Source organism: Haliaeetus leucocephalus, unplaced genomic scaffold (assembly GCF_000737465.1).
Source record: "Haliaeetus leucocephalus isolate CR32 unplaced genomic scaffold, Haliaeetus_leucocephalus-4.0 Scaffold0, whole genome shotgun sequence".
Lineage (NCBI taxonomy): Eukaryota > Metazoa > Chordata > Aves > Accipitriformes > Accipitridae > Haliaeetus > Haliaeetus leucocephalus.
In genome coordinates, this window is record NW_010972436.1 from 22,675,911 (window position 1) to 22,696,386 (window position 20,476).

Sequence of the window (20,476 nt, forward strand, 5' to 3'; positions counted from 1 at the left end):
ATAGCTGTGTTTGTATCCCTACCTTTTTGTTTCAAAGTATATGAAAAAAAACCACTGTGAATTTGTCTGCACAGCAAGTAGTATTGTCAGTGCACATTATAACTCACTGATTAGAGTGAAACTATGTCTTGTTCCTTCTTTGGTCCGTAAGAAATAAGCGGTAGAGCTTAACCCCTGCCAGCTGTGGCAAAGGGACAGTGACTGGTGCATGTATTCTAATACATACATTTTAGGTTTAGGTAATAAACTTTATTCAGAGTAAGAGAGGACTTGGCATAAACCGTCAGTTTTTTTCAGTGCATGAATACAGTTTCTCTGACTTCATTGCCCAGTTCCCCCTGCAATTTTGCAGACCTGAACAGAAGCACAGTGTCATTTCTAGAAAAATGATCTTCCTGTAATAACTGCGTTTCTGGAACACAGTAGTAAATGAGGAGGGAAAAGACTTGGATTACTTAGGCAGCATAAGACGTCTTTCCCTAAGATGGTTCATACAGCTTCATCTAAAGTAAAGTGTTTGGTTTTTCAGCCTCACCCATTCCTTTTTCTCTCCCACTGCAGTGGTGCCAGGAGGCTGTTCCGTGGGAGCTCACCCTGTAAGCGCTCCCTTGGCACTGAAGTCGGAGAGCAGAGTCAGCCTTAAGAGTTTTCAGTCTGTGGGTTTTTTCAAGAAGAATGCTTTGAAAAATGCACCTTTCTTGAACTCTAGATGTCGAATAGGTGGGTACTAGAATCAGGGGAGAGAAATTGTTGCTACAAAGACATTTCTGAGAGGGTTTTGATGCTGAATAGGCGATAGGCATTGCAGATGCTAAGGGCAGTCTGTGAGGTGTAGGAAGCAGACAAAGTGGACTAGGGGCACAGAGAGAGACTGAGAGGGAAGCAGCAATAGCCCAGAAATGAAAGCCGAAAAGCCTAGCTGAGAAACATGAAAGGGCCTATGTTCCTGAAGGAATTTCCAGTGCAGGTTTCCTTTATTCAGTAACATTCAGTGAAATAATTTACTGAAAGCTCTGAAGTGAAATTGTTTAGTGTGTGTTCCAAACTGGTGAAGTGTATTTCACAAAGACCTTTTCTTCCTTTTTGCATGACTTGAGTAGAAAACACTTTTCATAATACGCCCAAAGAAATTCTCTATTTTCTTTTTTCTTCCCTCCACCTCCCCCCTTTCTTAAATGTTACTCTAAGCATTAAGGCAGGGACTTACTAGTTCACGTTGAGGTGGCACTCTGTTGCTGGGCATTTCATTTCAAGGTTTTATAATCTATCTATACCAAGTTATTTTGGGGGCTTATGTGTCAAAAACAGGGAGAACCCCATCTCTAAGGGGCAAAGAAAGCCCACTAAAGGAAAATCGCGCTGTTTCTTAAATCAAGATTGTACATTCTTCCTCAGCTGGCGCTTCAGTTTGCTGGTGGGACTGACCTATTTTCGTGTTTTGTCGTAGAACATGAGAATACGGATGCTTTGGGCTCTCCCTTTCTCCTGTCTTTCTATGCTCAGCAGCAGTAGCATAGTCCTTCAAGGTCTACAAAAGAAAGAAAATGACAATAGAATGCCCCCAAATTTTAAATGTGGGACAAGTAAATAACAAAATGTTCTTTTAAAAATCTATGAAAATATTTACAAATTTATTTAAATTATTATCCCAGTTTCAGCACGGGAGAAGACTGGAGGTCTGTATATATTAAAAAAAAGGCAGGAAACCATACCCATCTCTTAACAAGCATGTCAACAGTAAGCCCATAGAAACTTACACAAGGAAGTGTAGGAGTACCACTTATCTCCTCACTTCTGTAGGTATTTGAATGCAACCCTCATTTTCCTACCTTACTGCCACCTCACTCGTGGCTGCTTCGTATTTAAATATTTTATATTCAGTCTTTTCCATAGCTAATGTGGATCGATCTGTTGCTTTTTTTTTTTAATGTTAGTGCTTAAGGGTCTAATTTTGCCTTTGTGTGGTGGCTACATTTATGAAAAAAGATTAATCAGTCTTTTGTAGTTAATATTGGTTAGTTTTAGTCAAGGATGGGTTCTCATTATGCTTTGAGCATTATAGAAATAAAAAGGCCTTCAGAAGCTTACTCTTTAATAGATAGCACATAAAAATAAAATAAAAGGAAAAAATACCCCTATGGGACAAGTTATAGGTATATTTTTTGAGCTGTAGCATTGTTTGGTTAGTGTTAGACAATTGACTAATCTTGGTTTTGTAGCAGTTTCCCTTTTAAATAGTATTTTATTTAATAATGTCTTTTAAATTTTTCATGGATGGTGGGTCACATGCTTTTTTTTTTCCCCCCCAACAAAAACTTTAAAGTTCAGACTCTTTAATGAAATTAGAATTATAAAGTGGTTTTGATTACTCCAATCAAAAGAGTTTGAGTAATATTTTTCCTGCTAATATAAATTATATTATGGGTTTTCATTTGGGGTTTTCACCCATCCTCAAAAAAATCATACAAACTTTTTAATTTAAAACTCAGGAGTACTCATATTAGCCTGTTGGCATCAGTTTGCTTTTAAGCAGTAGCCTAAGAACTGCTTCTTGAGATTGGTCTACTCAGCAGCTTGAAAATCAAACCATTAGCAAAAAATAGTTTTGAACTCCCTAAAGATTTTGTTATGGACTTCCATTAGTGTAAGTTCTGTCCCAGAGTTGCAGATTGAGCATAAATGTTGCAGGCATCAGTATGAAGTCGTGCCAATAATGCAGGTGTACTTGAGTGTTTTTTTAATAACATGGAACAAATCACGCATGAGAGAGACATCTTATGAATCTTCACAAATGTGGACCAACCGCTCTTTATGTGCATGTGCATAAAACACTCAGTGATAAATACAGACATTACTTGCATTAAAGCTCTTTTTTCTGATGATCTAGGCTACTATTGATAGCCATCTCCTTATGAGAAAGAATTAATATTGTTTATTTTCTTTTATATAATTGTCCTCTCTGTTCTGCAGATCTGACCTGGGAATAAAATGCAGGCAGGCAATGATAGGTCTGCTGCCACTAATGAACTTGTAGGTGTTCCACGAATCATAGTCATGATTAATATTAAATAATAAGAATCCAATTAAATAATAGTAATTGAAGAACGGATGAAGTGGCATGTTCTCAAATCAGCTTAAGCTTTTTTACCAGTGAGTTTTTTCTTCATTGATATTAGTGTATTCTTTCAAAGATGTCATGTTCCTGTTCAGTGCATTTGGGGAGAAAAGTAGCTGTCATGAAATAAATAAAAAACTATTTGCTTCCTGGAACATCTAACGTTGGAAAAACTTGGTACACCCTACATGTGTTGCTGTGATATGGTTTCACTTCAGATACAGTGAGAATACATATTTTCAATCTGCAATCTAGACAGTTGTTGGTTTTTTTAATAGCACTGCAAGTATTTCCACATCTAGCCTTCTCCCTTCCAATTTTTAATTCGTAAAGTAACTTTTCCTTCTGTTTAAAAAATTTTCCCCCATTCTGCTTCTGTATGACGTTGCCTTGTAAAGAACTGGGAAGAGTGGCAGATTCTGCAGAGTAAGTAGTGAATCTGGATCTAAAACTCCTGTCAAATATCCAAGCAAATACTGGTATATTTTTTTCCTTTCAACTACTGCAGGTTGTTATGGCATTATTAGGTGTTATTTGTATGGTATTTCCAGGGAGATGTGTTGACAAATCATAAACCTTTAAAGGCAAATGGAGACTTTTAGAGAAATAATACGAGAAGACAGTTCAGTTGCTATCATCGTTCTTTGAGCTTTGTAAAGAAAATGCTGATCTTCCAAAATGTAAATGGATTTGATACGTTGAATAAGTAAGAGTTTCACGTTTTCCAAATGTCATATCAGGTGAGTGTTTTTAATGAGAGTAACTTGAAATAGATGGTGAATTGTTAGGAAGACTGTTACCGTTCTGCATCCATCACATCAGAATGTGCCTTGGGCACTTCCAGAATGTTTGCTTTCTGTCAGACATAAAATATTGTGATGGATAAATCCCCCAGTAAAGGTCGGACCTGGCAGCTATGCTCACTCATCTGAGAAACTAAAAGGTCAGAATACTCAAGGTTCTGGTAAGACTAGAAGCTGAGCATCACAGTAAGGTATGGTTGTACTTTCACTCTTAATTTTATGTGAGCCTGTTGTTATTTGGTAGTTCTGGAAGTTCATTTCTGAAGGCGAGTTACAGCCTTATGCACCAGTTCAGTGTTTTTCAGCCTTTGCTGAACTCCTTTAATTGAAATAAATCCATTTTGTGGTAAACCATCTCTTGCCTTATGGGTGTTTCTAGTAAAGTATGCATCCTAGCACTGTGACAGCATTGTTATCTTAACACTACCACAGAATTAGGATGATCATCTGATGCTAAGATTTCCATGCCATCAGAAAAAAAATGGTTTTAGAAAACAGTGATTGAATCTTGATTGTTTTAACCATCTGAACAGTCTCTCTTAATACTACTGTACCAGTCACATGAACTAGCCGAGCAGCCTGTGTCTCTTGAAGAGTTTATTTGTAGATGATTATGATTATTAAGCCTAGGAACCACAGTGAAGCAGACTTCCCACTGTGTTAGTGTGGACAGTCTATGTTTAGGGCTTGTAACTTTGCTGTGGATTTACAGCCTGGTCTGTGTGGAGCAGCAGGAAAATGCGCTGTCCAGAGTGTAACGCAGAATCCAAAATACGACTCTCAGAATCTCAGGCTGGCTTGTACTCTTTCTCCAGGCCCATGTCTTTTGTTGAACCAAATTATTTCCCCTTCCCTAGTTCTGATGCATTATTCATGTTATTTCAATACAGTTTTACTTTAGAAAAAGGAATGGGATTTCCCCATTTTATTGTAAACATTGTGAGAAAGAGCTTTTAGGACATTATTCTAGTCCTAGTTTAGCGGTAACCAGGTAGGAATAAAAATACCAAAACCTCCTTTGCCTGTCATTAGAGATTAAGGAAAAGCATTACGAAGAAATAGGAGTGTGCTATGTTTGACGTATTTCTGTTTGCTACACATGAAACAGAAGCTTTGTCTAACTGTGCCATACTCCTTCAGGAGTGTAAGAAGCCTGTTATACATAGCAACATTAAAAACCACACAGAATCTTGTAGTGGCGAAAAGGAATTTTAATGTAAAAGAGACCAGGTGGGAATTGGTGCCAGAACAGAAGTAAATATGTACATTTACTAAGGGAATCTGTGACATGTAAAGCATAACACTATTTCCTGGCAGTTTTTTCCATTTGATGGCACTAATATCTGTATAATTAAGAGCAATGGAAGTATTTAGAGGAAAACTGTATACTGTTATAAACCATTCTTTTTTTAATTGAACAGCTGTAATTTCTACCAATGGAACAAACTATGTTATAAGAAAATGATTATTAGTTTAAAATGCAAAGTTAAATGAATGCAAAATTAACAAACAGATGGTGAAGAATTATTGTGTTTTATTTTACTCCTGGGTAAAAGGGCTCATGCATGATTGTAAAAATGTCATCACACTTCGTAAACCTGAAAGCAAACAGAATTTGCAGTTGTGCACATCTGTTTTGGGACACTGCTAAAGGGTTAGAAGAATCAATGTTGTTTTCAAATAAGGGTATTCATCAAAAGGATATAATTTACTTAACAGTTATGGCTTCTGCTAAGCATCAGACTTAATGTTCTGTGGAATTCATTACAAAATTTGGCAGCTTTTTTCTTCACAAGCTACTGAGGCAGCATGCGGCAAAACGAAACGAACAGCCCCTTCTTATCCTCCCCTCCCTGAACCCCAGAACAACAGTTGAATTACCTGCTAAATATTTGACCAGCAATTTCAGGATTTAAAATTCTGGGTCAAGATGTCGCACTTCATGGTGCTTGCCCAAGGAATGTCAGTGATGGAATAAGGTGGAAAGATAAGGGGCTTATTTGTTTGTTTCAGTAGCTAGTGAATTAAAAAAAGGATTATGTAATGTTTGGGGATACCATGTTTTGGGAGGAGGAATGGGAGAAATATGTGTAAATGACTAATTTAGTCAAATTGAAAAAAAAACTAAAAGCCCCAGCCAGATAAAGCATGTGAAGCTTTTATTAGAAAAGAAATTATATTAATGTCTGAAGCTGGTAGTTTCAAAGTATGCCATCTAATTGCTTTATTTGTGCTCAATTTACAAAAATTAGTGAACTGAAGATGTAGGATTTTGTTTACGATGACTCTGTGCCATTTGGAGAGTGCAATTTAGGAACAGCCAAGGAAATAGGAATTATGAACAATAAGGTACTGATTGCAGTCAGTGGGGAAGGAATACTAAGGAGGTGCTCACTAATGAGGAAGGTATTAAAGGCAGGAAATTCTTGTATTTTTTTATGTCTGTACATAATCCAGAGTTCCTTGTCATGCCATCCCTACTATTACCTTGTAAATTAGGCGTATCATTGAGTATATGTAGTGACTTTTGCTGACTTTAACGTTCTGTTAATCTAAGTTAATATATCTACAAAATCTTTGTTAAAAGAATGCATTGTTAAGACTATAAAATCAAACACACAAAGTTAGGGCATGCCAGAAGACAGGTTGTCTGCACACAATTAATAACCTTTGCACACAATTAATATCCTTTGTGCGTATGCCTGATTATGCAGTCTTTAATTGCATGATCACATGCAGAACAGCTTAGTGCCCAGTTTAGTCCATAGAATGGACATTGCTGTCGGTGCAAACCTCTTCAATATTACATTTTTTCATTGTTCAATGTGTAGGTATGTAGACTATTCAAATACTGCTGAAAGGAAAGAATTACTCATTTCCTCATGAGTTTTTCTGTGATGTTTCTACTATAATAAACATGTGAATAACTTGTCTATAAATTTTTCAAAATAGCAGATCTATGTGGCTTTTTTATGCATCTTAGGCTCCGTTTTCTCCAAGAGAAGTTGAATTTTTTCTTTTTTTCTTTTTTGTTTTTTACTTTAAAATACCTGCTAATTTGGATGGCAGATTGGAAGAGTTTCAAAAATACTCAGACTTATTAAAAAGTTGCGCTGATATTGCAGTTCTTTCTTCATTCTGTTGGAGTTGTGAGTGCACAATCTATGTAGAAATCAAGACTATTTTTAGGACAAAAAAAAACTTAAGAAAAATTTTACTTAGTGCCCTGCCCAATATCATAAAGGAGCTCTATGAAAGAAGTGAAACTAGAACTGTTTTGCAGGTCATCATTCAGTTGCTATAACTAAGTGATATTTTTTTTTTCTCTTGCAAGAAATCCACAACTTTTTTCAATACATAAGTTTTTCCCCTCCCCAAATTAAGCACAGGCCTACAAGTAACAGGTTTCTTTAATGCGGAGACTCCTTTTAAGAGGTCTATTTTATGCACTAAATCCATGTTTGGTGTACAGTATTTTTTGTGTTTTAATGTACATACATAGTTATAGTTGTGCATATATGTGTCTGTTCGTTCCTTTATCTGTGTCTCTGTGGGTGTGTGTAGCCTTGTAATTGTGTGACTATATCATTTCCTTGCATTAGGGAAAAAAAGGAAGACTGCATGTTTAAAACCTTTAGGGCTACATACAGACCTCTGCTATTTGAGCTGGCAAAGCAATAGCTGCGTAGCACTCAGAGTCAGAGGACAGCGTACTTTTCCTTCTTGCAGTCTTCATCCAATTGCAGTTGCCTCAGACTTGTGACTTTTCGTTCAAGTTGATTTTTTAGACACTTCCACTCTTCCTCGTTCTTCCTGCATCCCCTCTCCTTAACCTTTCTATTCCCTTTCCCTGGGTTCCTTTTGAGATCTGTCCCTTCACCATTTCTTCTGTCTTAGCACATCAGTTCCCTCAGCTCTTCATCCAATTTTAGTGCCTAGTTTTAGTTAACTGGCCCTTGAAGTCTCATCCGTGCCCCTTCTCAGCTTTCATCTTCATCCATGGTTTCTCCTCCCAGTCTCATCAGACTCATTCACACAGTGTAGTTTGTCCCTTTTGTCTCTTTGACCCATATTTGTCCGTCTGCTGGTGTACTGGATACTTTCATTCCCCAGACGATTTAAGTGACAGTAGTTATCAAGAGCCTTAGGGATGTCTGCTTTCCATTCCAGTGGCTTATTGTGCTTAGGCTTAGAGTATTTATTACAGACTTCCTTTCTCTAATCCTTGTCAGACTGAAGCAATCTTTGCAGGAGGTACATGTAGTCCGATCAGTGCTAGAAATTGGAGAGGATCGGTCATGATCAATGAGACTAGATTTTTCTGTGATTTTTCACTGACAAACTTGTGGAAGTGTTTTACATTTTAAAAAAAATAGTTTTCCCAAGCTTGGTCACATCTGGATAGATCTACAGGGTAAGGGCAAAAGTTGCATCCCCCACACTAAAATTCCTGCCAAATTGCAAGGCCTGTGAGTGAGGTTGTATTTAAGATGAGCAAAATGTTTTTCTTACTGACTTTTCTCAGAAATGGCTGGAAAGTTTTGACTAAGTGTTCCGAAAGTATTTAAGAGAATTTAAGCATGTGTTATGTGAACCTTTAGCCCAACTTTTCATCATTCAGAAAACTTACATGAATCGAACAGAATTTATATATGAATCTTTGTAAGTAGTACCCATTCATATCCCTTCACTGATAGGGCCATGCTGACAAAACCTTTGGTGTGGACTTAGCTGTGTTACCAATAGAGAACTTATGGCAACATGTTTTAGGCAGGCTTCAGCTTAAGACTGTCATCTAAATTTAGACCTCCCTGTGGACGTGTCTACCTGTGAGCTGTGTTTAAATTCCAATTACAAGCAATGGAGATCTGGACGGTATTGTCAGTGGAGCCTGAAAATGGACACCCACTGTTTGGTGAACTGAATTGCAATGAAGTAAATTCCATAAAATGACTAAGTCTCTGCTAAGTGTAATGGGAGCTTAAACACTTGGCTCATATATAGACACAAAATTTAGAGCCTTGTCACAAGGCTTGGGTCGTTTGGAAGTACAGTGTGACTGTATCAGCAGTAAATTCTCCTTCCACTGAGTTTCTATTAAATGGCTTTGCAGATGTAATTATGCCAGCCTAGCTGTAGCTACAGAGGATCTGTAGCATAGACAACCTATAGAATGCTTAAGCCACTTCAGAATCCTTATATGTGATTTAGGAACATAGAAGCTGTGCTGGATTAGACAGAAAGTTGACTTCATCCCAGTATCTTCCACAGTGACCAGTAACAGATGCCTAGAGAAGATCACTAAACAACAAGCATGTAGCAATGTTTCCCCAATTATTTTTTTTTTTATAAGCCTCCAACAATTTGTGGCTCAGACTGTGCTCTGCCAACAAAAAGAAATGTCTACACGTACTTCTTAAGACCTTCCCAGCATGAATCAAATGGAACTGGCACAATAGTCTGTTTTCTGAGCCTGCCAAAAAGCAGTCTTAAACCAAAGCTGATGATTTCTGTTGTTGCCTTGTTTGTCCTGAAGTTGCTGATGCTGAAGCCTGATAATCACAATTTAAATTACATTAAATAAACATTATTGACGTTCTCATTGTTGACATGCTAACTAAACAACATGCTCGCCTGTGCCCTTCTGTCACGGTGGATATTAGATGAGAATTAAGGGAATAGTTGTTTGTTAGCTGTGAGAAAGCTTAGACTCACTCAAAACATTTACATTATCCTAAATCTGGTAGAAAGTGAGAAGGTGAATAAAAAAATGCTTTTCCTCATCAAAGTGTGAAAAAAGCAGCAAAGGCAGAGTCTGTGGAGGAAATCATATGCATGCAGTTATTCCACTAGCTTATATAATGATGAGGAGAATACAGCTTCAAGGCACACAAACCATTCTGTGGAGCTTCTGAATAGACAAGCATTTGGGAACATTTCAGATAATATGAGGAAGGATTTGTGCACCATAAGGTTTGCATGTTTTCCTTTGCCTATTTCAGGTTTCAAATAAAAAATTCTATCTCCCTTAGCAAGTTTGCTTCTTACAGGTTATTAACCTATCACAATTATTACGAAAAACACTCCTGCAAAACATGAATGCTTTATTGTCCCAATCTTTAGATGCATTGATATCAACACCATTTATTTAATGTAATTTTTTATAAAGGTGAGAAAAGGAGGCAACTGGTGGGAAGGAGGAACAAAGTTGAGACTTGTAGAGAGCCTGAAATCTCCACACTTGAAGGGACTTTTCACTTTCTGCCTTGATTACGTGTATTGAGTCACTGGTAGTGGTGTTAGTTATTAACATTTGTATCTTCTTACCTTTTTTCCTTATTCCTGTATAGATAACTGGGCAGGTTACAGACAGTATGTAGTACCTAGGAGTATCTAGTCAAGAATTCTGCATTAGAAGACAGTCTTTCTCAGTCATGTGTTGAGCTTGGCCAAATTGCATCTCTTCTGGTTGTCCCATGTTTTTGATAGGGTTTTAGAAGCAAAACTTGATAGTTTGTTTCTACAATTGTGATTTTTCAATTTATTTTTTTAAGGTTACTTCAGAGTACTCAGAGCATGAAGGGTACACTGTAGTGAAGTTTTAATACATGCTGTCTCTGTTAAGAACATTATAGTTTTAAATTATTGTTAGAGAAATTGGGATTTTAATTTCTTCAATTTTTGTATGTGTTAAGGATTGAGGAACAAAAATAACTGATGTCTGATTGACTTGCTTGTTATAAATTAATACAAAATTAATTGATTGCTTAATACAAAATTAAAAAATCAGAAGTACTTAAAAATTTTCCAGTACTCCTGGAAATTCATGTTACTTAGTACCTTTTCTAATCAGTAGTTCAATTGAAAGCCATTAATGCTTTTTATGTTGCCACCTTACTGCATTGTGCTCTTAAATGCTTTATGGTACTTAAAACAGTGTATTTGACATTAGAGGTGCTAATGGTGATTAGTGTCTATAAGCAATATAAAGCTTTTTCTAGATGATGGAGCAATCAATGAAAATTATCAGAACTACCAGAAAACATATTTCATTAGTCACTGTTTATACTAAAATTTCTTTGCGGTCTCGTTAATGACAGGATGTTAAGGTCCAGTTCTCCTTAGTTATAGGTTTGTATGGTAGCAGTTTTCAGTAGCTAAACAGCCTGAAATTTGTTCTTACCAGTAATACATTAAATTGTTTAACTAAGGACAGATGGCTTGTGTGCATTTTTGGTTTCACTATCATAAAATTAAAATTACTTTTTGTTATCATAGGGTTTGTTGGCTGACCTCTTTAAAGCTAAGTAAGTTCATAATCAGTGAAAACCTTTTGTCATTTTGCTTAAAAAACATTTTGCAATACCTAATACTAACATTTAACTTTACTGCACTGATCAGGTTGCAACTAAGTATTTATTCAAAGTCCCTATTTCAGCCCTACTTTAATGTCTGCCTCTGAAGGGTTGCTACTTGTCCAGTTGCTGAGAGAGTAGTACTATGAAGTAATTCTAAGGGCACAGAGGATGTACTCCCATACAACTAGAAAAGAGAGGAGGTGATTGATCAGGTTTTCTTATGTTTTCTGTTAATTCACGTAGTTTTTCATCTTTCACTGTATTTGTATAACAGTGTTACATTTGATCCAATGGGATTAGTGAATAAAGGGAATTTCAAAATGAAATTTGAAAGAACGTATAGCTATTTGCTTTTAACAATGAGATGCTTTTCTGTCTGTATGAAAAAAATCAGATGAAAAAGGTGAAAAAGACCAAGTAGGCGGAGGTGTGGACAGTTTTCAATCACGGAAATTACAATAGTAAGAAGTAGCAGAAGTATGGATGTGATCAGAGCTTTCTTGTTACGGATGAGTGTACTAGGAGCTTGCTGAAGAAAACAGTTGGTAACCAATGAAGGACTTTTTGATTAGGAAAATAGTCTGCTGACACTACTTTAGTGACATTTATTTTGTTGGAAGTACTGTGACTAAGTAATGAACTATCTCTCTAGTTTTCTGACACCTTGTAAAGTTTTTTTTCTGTAGAACAGGACTGTAAAATTACTTGATCCATGAACAAAACAGTGTTCGGCTTGCTTTGACAGCTTGCCATTTTCCTATACCTACCCTTTGAAAACTCAGATTCAGCTTCCACCCGCTTCACATAAGGCCTTATTTTCTGCTTGTGCTAATGAAATTGAAGACTCCATACTGTCTCTGTCTCTGTTACTGTCCTCATACAGTGTGGTAAAGAGACTTGGCGTTTTACTGGCAATGTGGTTTATTCCTTACTTCCACCCCCTACTGTACTGATGCCATATTTTAGCAATAGAGTAGTAAAGTAGTATTTGGGTTTGTTTAGCAGAGCTTTTGATTTTTTTTTTTTTAAATTAATATACTTCACTGTTCATATCCTTACTTTCTTCATGAAGGTTAGTTAGTCATAATAGCTGCATAGTTGTTTTTTGGGGTCATAGCATGTGGCCTGGTTTCAGAGAAGTGTTGGCTTCTACTGCTGGAAAAGTAACCCTTCTCATCAACAGCTGTTGCCAGAAAAATCCCTTTGGGCATTTGTTTCTTCAGACTGCTTTATCTCTCTTATAAATTCAGCAAATGTTGATATTCTGTGCTTTTTATTTGCTTCAGATGATATATACCACATTGTTTTTAAAGTGTGTATTTTACTTAGCTGCCAAATGCTTTTCATTGCCAGTGCAGTTTAGCAGATGGGTTTAAAGGGTTCAATTAAACGTAATTTGGGCTTCCATTTTTCTTCCAGCATCTTTACATGGTTCCTTAAATCAACATCAACATTTTTCAAGGCTTTGCAGTAATCCTGTAGTTTGCTCATTTCTAATAATTTCATCATTTAGTCATATAGCATTTGGGAAAAGGTATATTCTGATTTTACATTTGTTATGTATAATTTTTGATTAGTGGTTTTGAAAAACAGGTGTGATGTTTAAAAATGCTATTTATATTGCAGATAATCCATTATTCCCAGCTTTTAGTAAATGTTGGATTCTTTGAGTGCTTGCAGTTCTTCATAATTTTCTTTCCCGATTAGATAATTCATAAGGGTTTATTATGGGTTCCAACAAATTCTCTGTTGAATACTTTCCTGAGAGACACATTTTGGACCTTAGCTCCTCCCAGGTTCCCATTCCTACTGTTTCTTAGTGAGTAATACCTTTGAAAAATGTGTGGCCTGTCTGTAAGAGTTGGGCCTTAGCTGTAATCTGGGCATCTCAATTGGCTGTAGGAGTGTCAAGTACAAAATAGTGCAGTGGGTTTTATGCTGTTTAAAGTGCGGCTGCAGTTCATGAAGGCGGAGGCTTTGGGCTATATTTTCATGATTTCACATCAAAGTTCAGGATTTACCTTCTACAGCATTCTCAGCAAGTGTTTACTGAATGTGTTGTTTCCTAAAATGAGTTTCTTGCATGACTTTGGCTTTGTTGGCAGTCCTTAACTGTCATTACTTTTAGTACCTTCTTTACCTACTTCAGGAACTCCATGTTATTGTTTGCTTATCTTGTCCCCCTTCCTCTTCTCTGCATTTTGGCTGGTAAAGTAACAGAATACATCTTTTCCATACTGTTAGTAGGTGTTACAGACATGGGTAGAGGTGAGATGTCCTGTAGCTCTGAAGAGTAGACTTAGCATTGTAGCACAGAAACGTGGCAGTAGCTGTCCTTAGTGACCTGTTTTAATTTCTGTGCTGAAGCGTTTTATCTTTTTACACTGCAGTTGTGTTTAGCATAAACTAATATTTTTTCTTTCTCTTGTCCATGAGTTGTGGTGCAGGCAGATATTTTGCTGAAGACGTTAATTTCATCTGGTTTCAAGAATATCAATGTAGCTGTTAACACGGCCAGCTTTGTGATTTGTATTTTCGTATGGGCTGGTTTTGATATCTGTAGAATTGTAGTAGCACTATTTCCTGCCTAATTTCATGCCAGGCTTTGAAACAGAGAAGAATTATGGTAATAAATATTGCCCATATTCTAAGAATTAAGGAGATGCCGTATGTAACTTTTCTTTGATTTGGTTTATTTTCATATTTGGATGTTACTTGACACTTGAGCTAGTAATCAAACATGCCAGTGTTAGTGTTATATTTTTATTATGAAAAATGAGAGTCCCCAAGCTCAGTTGTTGCTGTATGTTATGTATGCCTTCCTGTGAGCTACTGACCTGTTTTTTCTTAAGTTTATTGCACATCTTACAGTGCTTTGCTCTAGCCTTAAAAAGTATTGTTGCCTTGGTGAAAAAGTACAAAAGCATGTTACAGTGCTTCAGGGACTGTAATGAATCCAAGAAAGAAAAAAGACTGATTAACTGAATCGGAAAGATGTGGGTGATACTTTACAAGCAGACTGATAGAATCTGTTCCCTCTTGACTGTAGAACTGGAGGGTTATTGGGTAGCTCTTCCTGAGAAATTATTTCTTTACAAATGTGACTATGGTCAATAATAATAATGCTTATTTATGACTTCTCAAAGTTCCGTGGTGATATTTGTGTAGCCTTGAATGGAGAGATGAGAAGAAAGTGCTAGGTTATGTAATGCATCATCATCCCAGAGAGAATTGTATAACGTCAGTAAGATTTTCAATAGAACATGATACTTCATTTTCATTTGCATTTCTGATTACAGTGTCTACAGTTTTACATTACAACTTAACAGAGCTAGGTGGTTTTTAGTTATAACCTATTGACAGCATAGTGTGGTCTGCCTTTATTACTCCGAATAAGTCTCCAAGCCTCTACTGACGGCATAGCTCAAGTTAGATAACTTATAAAAGAAAAATGCTTTTCTGTGACAAGAAGAATCTCAGTCATCGGGGTGAATTTAGAGTGGGTTTCGTTAAACATTTTAAGTTGGAAAGATATGGGGGTGCCACTGAAAGACACAGTCCACTAGCTTCCTTCTCCTCAGCATTCACTCTCTTCTACTGGCTGAGTTGTTTGTCTGTTAAATGAAGCTGGGGAACAGATCTAGCTGAAAAATGACAAGAAAAAAATAGTTTTTGAACAATTTGTTATGTTTGTTTTTCAGCGATGTGCATATTGTAAGCACCTTGGAGCCACTATCAAATGCTGTGAAGAGAAATGTACCCAGATGTACCATTACCCCTGTGCTGCTGGAGCAGGCACATTTCAGGATTTCAGTAACTTGTCCCTCCTTTGTCCAGACCATATTGATCAGGCTCCTGAAAGATGTAAGTACACTGTATTCAAATGACACAATTAGTACCAGGTTTTATGAAAACTTATCTGTGTCAGGATCAGCTTAAGAGTGCATTTGTTTAGACCTGTTTTCCGAGTTCATGTACCCAAGAGTTCACATATGTTCAGGTATGAGAAAGATGCAAGTTCATACTCCTCTGTTTTTAAAGACTGACAGTGGTGCACAGCAAAGTTAGTATTTTTGGGTTTTTTTAATGACAGAACATGGGAAGGGTTTACTCATCAGACTTGTCTTCCGTCAGGTTTTAGTTCAAATTGATAGGCTTGCTTACTTGTCCTAACTCAAGTTAGGCAACCATATTGCGAACACTTCAGCTAAATAGTAGTTTTAGATCTGTTAGGAGCTTTATTTTGTACCTGTTCTAAAGGAGAGTTGGTCCTAAAGCTCTCAGTTTTATCTTGAGGAGAATAAAACTGTTTCCTTTGCTAAGACTTTATTAAGGTTTAAAATGAATGTACTTTTGTTACGAGAAGATTAGTTGAGTATATCAGAAAACCAAATTAAAGGAGTAGTTATTAAGTATATTAATTAAATTTGAATTTCATAGAATGATCGAGTTGTATATGCGTAAGAACTACTAAAGAATTTCTTGGCTTCATTGGGTTCATTGAATTGTTCATAATTTTGAACGAAATAATAATTTAAAAAATAATTTCTTTGTAGCAAAGGAAGAAGCAAATTGTGCAGTGTGTGACAGCCCTGGAGACCTCTTAGATCAACTTTTTTGTACTACCTGTGGCCAGCACTACCATGGGATGTGTCTGGACATACAAGTTACACCTTTAAAAAGAGCAGGTTGGCAGTGTCCTGATTGCAAAGTGTGCCAGAACTGCAAGTAAGTGAGACTTAAAGGATGTGGAGGAGGACAGTGTGAGATTTATGTGCTGTGATTTTAAAACATCTATTATATTAACTGTTCTTTTTTCCAAAAAGCTTAGATTATTTGCCCAGATACATCTGTTATGATACTATATTAAGTAGCTGAACAAACCCTTGTGTTGGGAACTTTCTTCTAAAAAAGCTAAGCTGAAACTCCTGTGGTTTATACCCCCAGAGTTACCATTATCTTGGCAGGTTCTGGAGAGCAGCAAAACCTTCTGACTTTTTCCTCCTTTTGTACAGGAGGATTTTTCTCAAATTTACCAAATTAACAAATTAGTTTACTGTAGTGCCTTTACAGTCTGGGAACCTGTGCTCTTACTCAGCTGACATTTCAGCTGTGCGTGTACCACAGACTGGGTAGGTCCCCTGCATTAGGCCCTCTCTTCTATTTTGTAGTGTCTTTCAGAGGCACTTAATGAGTCATTATGAAAACAAAAACATGGCTTAGTTGAGCAAAGAAAAAAAGTGACATGAGTGACCATGATTGAATTGTTACACCAGACAAGTACTGAGACAATGAAACATAATTGTTGCGATATCATAAGGGTTCACTTGGAAAACTCTGACCGCTTGTATGCTTGTTCTTACATAACTTAATCTGATGGGCACTGCAGGGTCCTTTTGCTTGCTTGGCTTTGTTTTTTTAAAGTACTTACTAGAAAAGAAATAAGAGTTTTGTTCAGCTTTAGTCAGATCAGCTGAGACAGTATGAAGGAAAAAAACCACTTCACTGCTGCCTCATGTACCTGATCAGTCAGTGCTTTGCTGTTTTCCAAGCAGAACACTCAGTATTTGCTAGCATTGAGATTCACCCACTGAAAGAAGATTGTTCCCTGATCACACGCAGCTGATAGCAAATGCCAGCAATGAAGTTGCAATAGTGAAGCACATTCTAAAAAATATCCCTAAAAACGTTGTACTGGGTAATTACAGTATTTGCTAACAAACCTCTCTAGTGGAAAAGCAGAAGAAAATGTGATGTTTTCACACCTATTACTTTATGGAGTATGGAAGTTTCATGCCAGTGTTAAAGAATAACATTTTAAACATACCTCCATGCAAAGAGAGAGCATTTACTGTTTTTTAAAATATCAGGTCTCCCAGGTAATGAAGTAGTATCTAGTAAGTGTAATGCCATATATTGTGAAGCTTTATCAAGGCAAATCTTGTTGCATGCTTATTTATTGAATTAATTTATTTAAACTAAGGCAGAACACAGTGCCTTTAGAGATTACCAAACTATTTGTTTTATTCTCTGCAAATTTATTTTATCACTGAAATTTGTGGTGGAGCTCTGAAATACATCACTGTAGGAAAATTGAAATCTCTTCCTTTTAATGCTTGTTTTGCTCTTGCAGTCATATTGGTTGACATTATAGGAGCTCTGATAGTCAGAGGTGATGGCTTGTTTTTTCCTTTGGAAAACATACAGTCAGACTGTTTATAGGAACAAGTACAATTTCATCTTCTTTTCAGAAAGAAATAAATCACATATTTCAGATTTTGAACTGATTTCAGTACAGAAAGGCCATTAAATCTGCCTACACGTGTGTAAATGAAAGTGGGCTGATTTCTAGAATGGTGGCACAGGCTCAGCAGTTGTTAAAGTAAGCGTGGTGATCTTCATTCATACTTAAATACAAATTTGAGGGCATTATCTTTGGAGCTATTTGTAAGTGATATTCATGTATTTTCATGTACTCAGCTATGTGTCTTCCTGTTTAGACTTTTCATTAAATAGATCTTTTGTTATGGATTGTTTAAATAATTTTTTTAACCACTTGTTACTTTTCTTAGACATTCTGGGGAAGACAACAAGATGCTGGTGTGTGATACATGCGACAAGGGTTACCATACTTTCTGTCTACAACCAGTTATGGACGCTGTACCAACAAATGGTTGGAAATGTAAAGTAAGTTGAAAGGTTTCAGAATAATTCCTTGTCATTATAGGGACTCAAATTTTGTTACCCACATTATGCTGTTCTAGGTGTATTGCGGACTGCTGTTGGCATGTAACATAACGTAATTTCTGAAGGAATCCCACATGTATTTAATCATGTGGCTCTACAGCTGCTCTGTGAGGGTAGCTGTCAGTGCTGTGGATGAAGCAGCCTGTGTAGGACAGTAAATCAACCCCCACAGGGGAAAAGAGAAGCGTAGAATCCAGGTGGAGTGGATAACCTTCACTTAATGACAGTGGCTCTCATGATCCAATGCAAACTAAAATGTAAACTAAAATCTATGCAATAGTATATGTAATCTATACTTGAAGGCTCTTTATATTCAACTACTTCTTGCTTAGCAGAACAGCAGTTTTGCAGCTCAAGGGTTCCTTTGCATCTGAGGAGGGCAGCTTGAATTTGTTGTTTTATCAGTAACTTTGTGAGTAAGTGTAAGTAATAATAAAAACATGATTTCAGCATAACAAGTCCCTGTATATGAGATGTATGTAATTTCATAGCCAGTTTGTGGCAGTCATAAGATGAATAAAAAAGTTTGATCTTGTAAGAAATGCTCCTTTCAAGTCAGGGAGTAGTGCAAGGAAACTCTTCTTGCTGTTGTACAGGCTCTTCGTGTTCTGTTATCAGATCCTGAATAATTTATTAGTGTTATCAAGGATGGAAATTTTATTTAATTTAATTTGAAACAGGAAAATGTCAGTTAGTGGCAGTTCTATCCCATTGTGAAATACAATAATTAACAACTAAATTCTTGTGATCTCTAGAACTGTAGAGTATGTGCTGAGTGTGGCACACGAACAAGTTGTCAGTGGCACCATAATTGTTTGGTATGTGACAGTTGTTACCAACAGCAAGACAACTTACCTTGTCCTTTCTGTGAAAAACTGTGCCTCCAAGACTTCCAGAAAGATATGTTGCATTGTCACATGTGCAAAAGGTAAGAATCCTAATTTTTGTAAAATTGTACTAAAATGCCTAAAGCTTTTGATGAGCTGTATGATGTTGATGCGTTTCTGCGAAGGGTGTAGACTGTGTTTGATGTACAATGCTATAGTATCTTGTTGTGCAACATCATGATCCTTCATCCCTAAATACAGCGAACAAGAGTAGCTAGTCTTATTTTAATCTTAGCAAGTAAGTATTAATTGGCAGTTACCTGAGGTGTACAGAAAAACGTGCTGCTGCTGCTTCTTACATTGCATCTATTTTGTGAGTAAGCAGACTAGAAGACTCATTGTCCTAACTTTTAAAGACTGTTGTTTGCAATGGTCTGGGGGTTTTTAAATTTTCAGGTATGTGTTCTCTGTTTAATTTTATGTGGTTTTCTATGCCAGTAATAAAAAAAAAAAAAAACCCAAAACCGGCACTACTGGGAGCCTTTTAAGAATGTAGACTGTGTTTCATATTGAATGCTATTGTATCTTGCTGTTCAATGTCTTGATATTGCTGTACATGTAGTGGTGTCCAGTTGGCTTTAGTGACAGTTTAGGTCTTCATGTTTAAATTTGTTTACTGCTTGACATACTGATGTATCATGCTCATTTCTCTAAAATTCTCCATAATAAAGCATTGGCTGAAATTTCTTATTTCCCCATAGGGACAGAAAACAGTGCTATTTTTTAACTGATCTTTTACTGGGATACTTTATATTTTTATTATTAAAATCATAGTCACAGTAAATTAATCTCCCCAGGTGGATTCACATAGAATGTGACAGATCTCCAGGTAGTGAATTGGAGTCTCAGTTGAAAGACTACATCTGCACTCTTTGTAAACAAGGAGAAGGGGATCAGACTCAGTCATGTGATGTAATGGACACTTCTGAACTCATTCCTCAACTTGACAGTATAACAGGTAATCAAATGCAATCTTTGTATTTCCAAAATGCTAACATCGTATATAAATATCTGCAGTTGTCTCACTAAGTCTTTTGTGAACCAGCCACTCATATTCTACTCTGTGGAATTCATCCATTCCTTTATTCAGCAGCAGCTTCTCAAGCAATCCATGGGTGAGCGGTCTTCTCAATATGCTTTTTGGTTTTCAGACTTCAGGATCCTGTATTGTAGGAACATGGGCAAGTAAGCACCTTAACGGTGGCTCTCAACCTTCCAGCTCCAGCTTCCTGGCCTGTAGCTGTAAACTTCTCTTAATATTTTTTTGTAATGTGGTACAGTTCATAAATGTATTCCTTGGAGACCCTAACTGTTTTACTCATTTGTGCCTAACTGCCAGGCACAAGCCAACTTCTGGTAGATATTCATGGAGACATCCAGTTTTCCTGTTTCCCCCTTGCTACTTGTCAGTCTCATAGTGCCCATTCTCCTCACTGTGTCCAGGCAGGACGCCGCAGTGGAAGCTAGACTATGTTCAAGGGACAGGTATATTTAACTAAACAGCTTTTAATCAGGTGTCCTTTTTCAAAACAATATATGATTAGTGATCTTGTTTCTGAGAGATTC

The 20,476-nt window shown here is 36.7% G+C and overlaps 1 protein-coding gene across 11 annotated transcripts in view; it reads left to right on the plus strand.

Annotated features, from left to right (window-relative positions):
* Positions 1-20,476, plus strand: part of KMT2C (lysine (K)-specific methyltransferase 2C) — a 181,190-nt gene that overhangs the window by 70,471 nt on the left and 90,243 nt on the right. For all 11 annotated transcript variants that reach the window (XM_010586059.1, XM_010586023.1, XM_010586032.1 and 8 more), the window contains exons 7-11: positions 14,978-15,140; positions 15,833-16,004; positions 17,849-17,963; positions 18,779-18,951; positions 19,708-19,868. In XM_010586059.1, the coding sequence (XP_010584361.1) occupies positions 14,978-15,140; positions 15,833-16,004; positions 17,849-17,963; positions 18,779-18,951; positions 19,708-19,868 (784 nt within the window). The remainder of the gene's footprint in view (positions 1-14,977; positions 15,141-15,832; positions 16,005-17,848; positions 17,964-18,778; positions 18,952-19,707; positions 19,869-20,476) is intronic.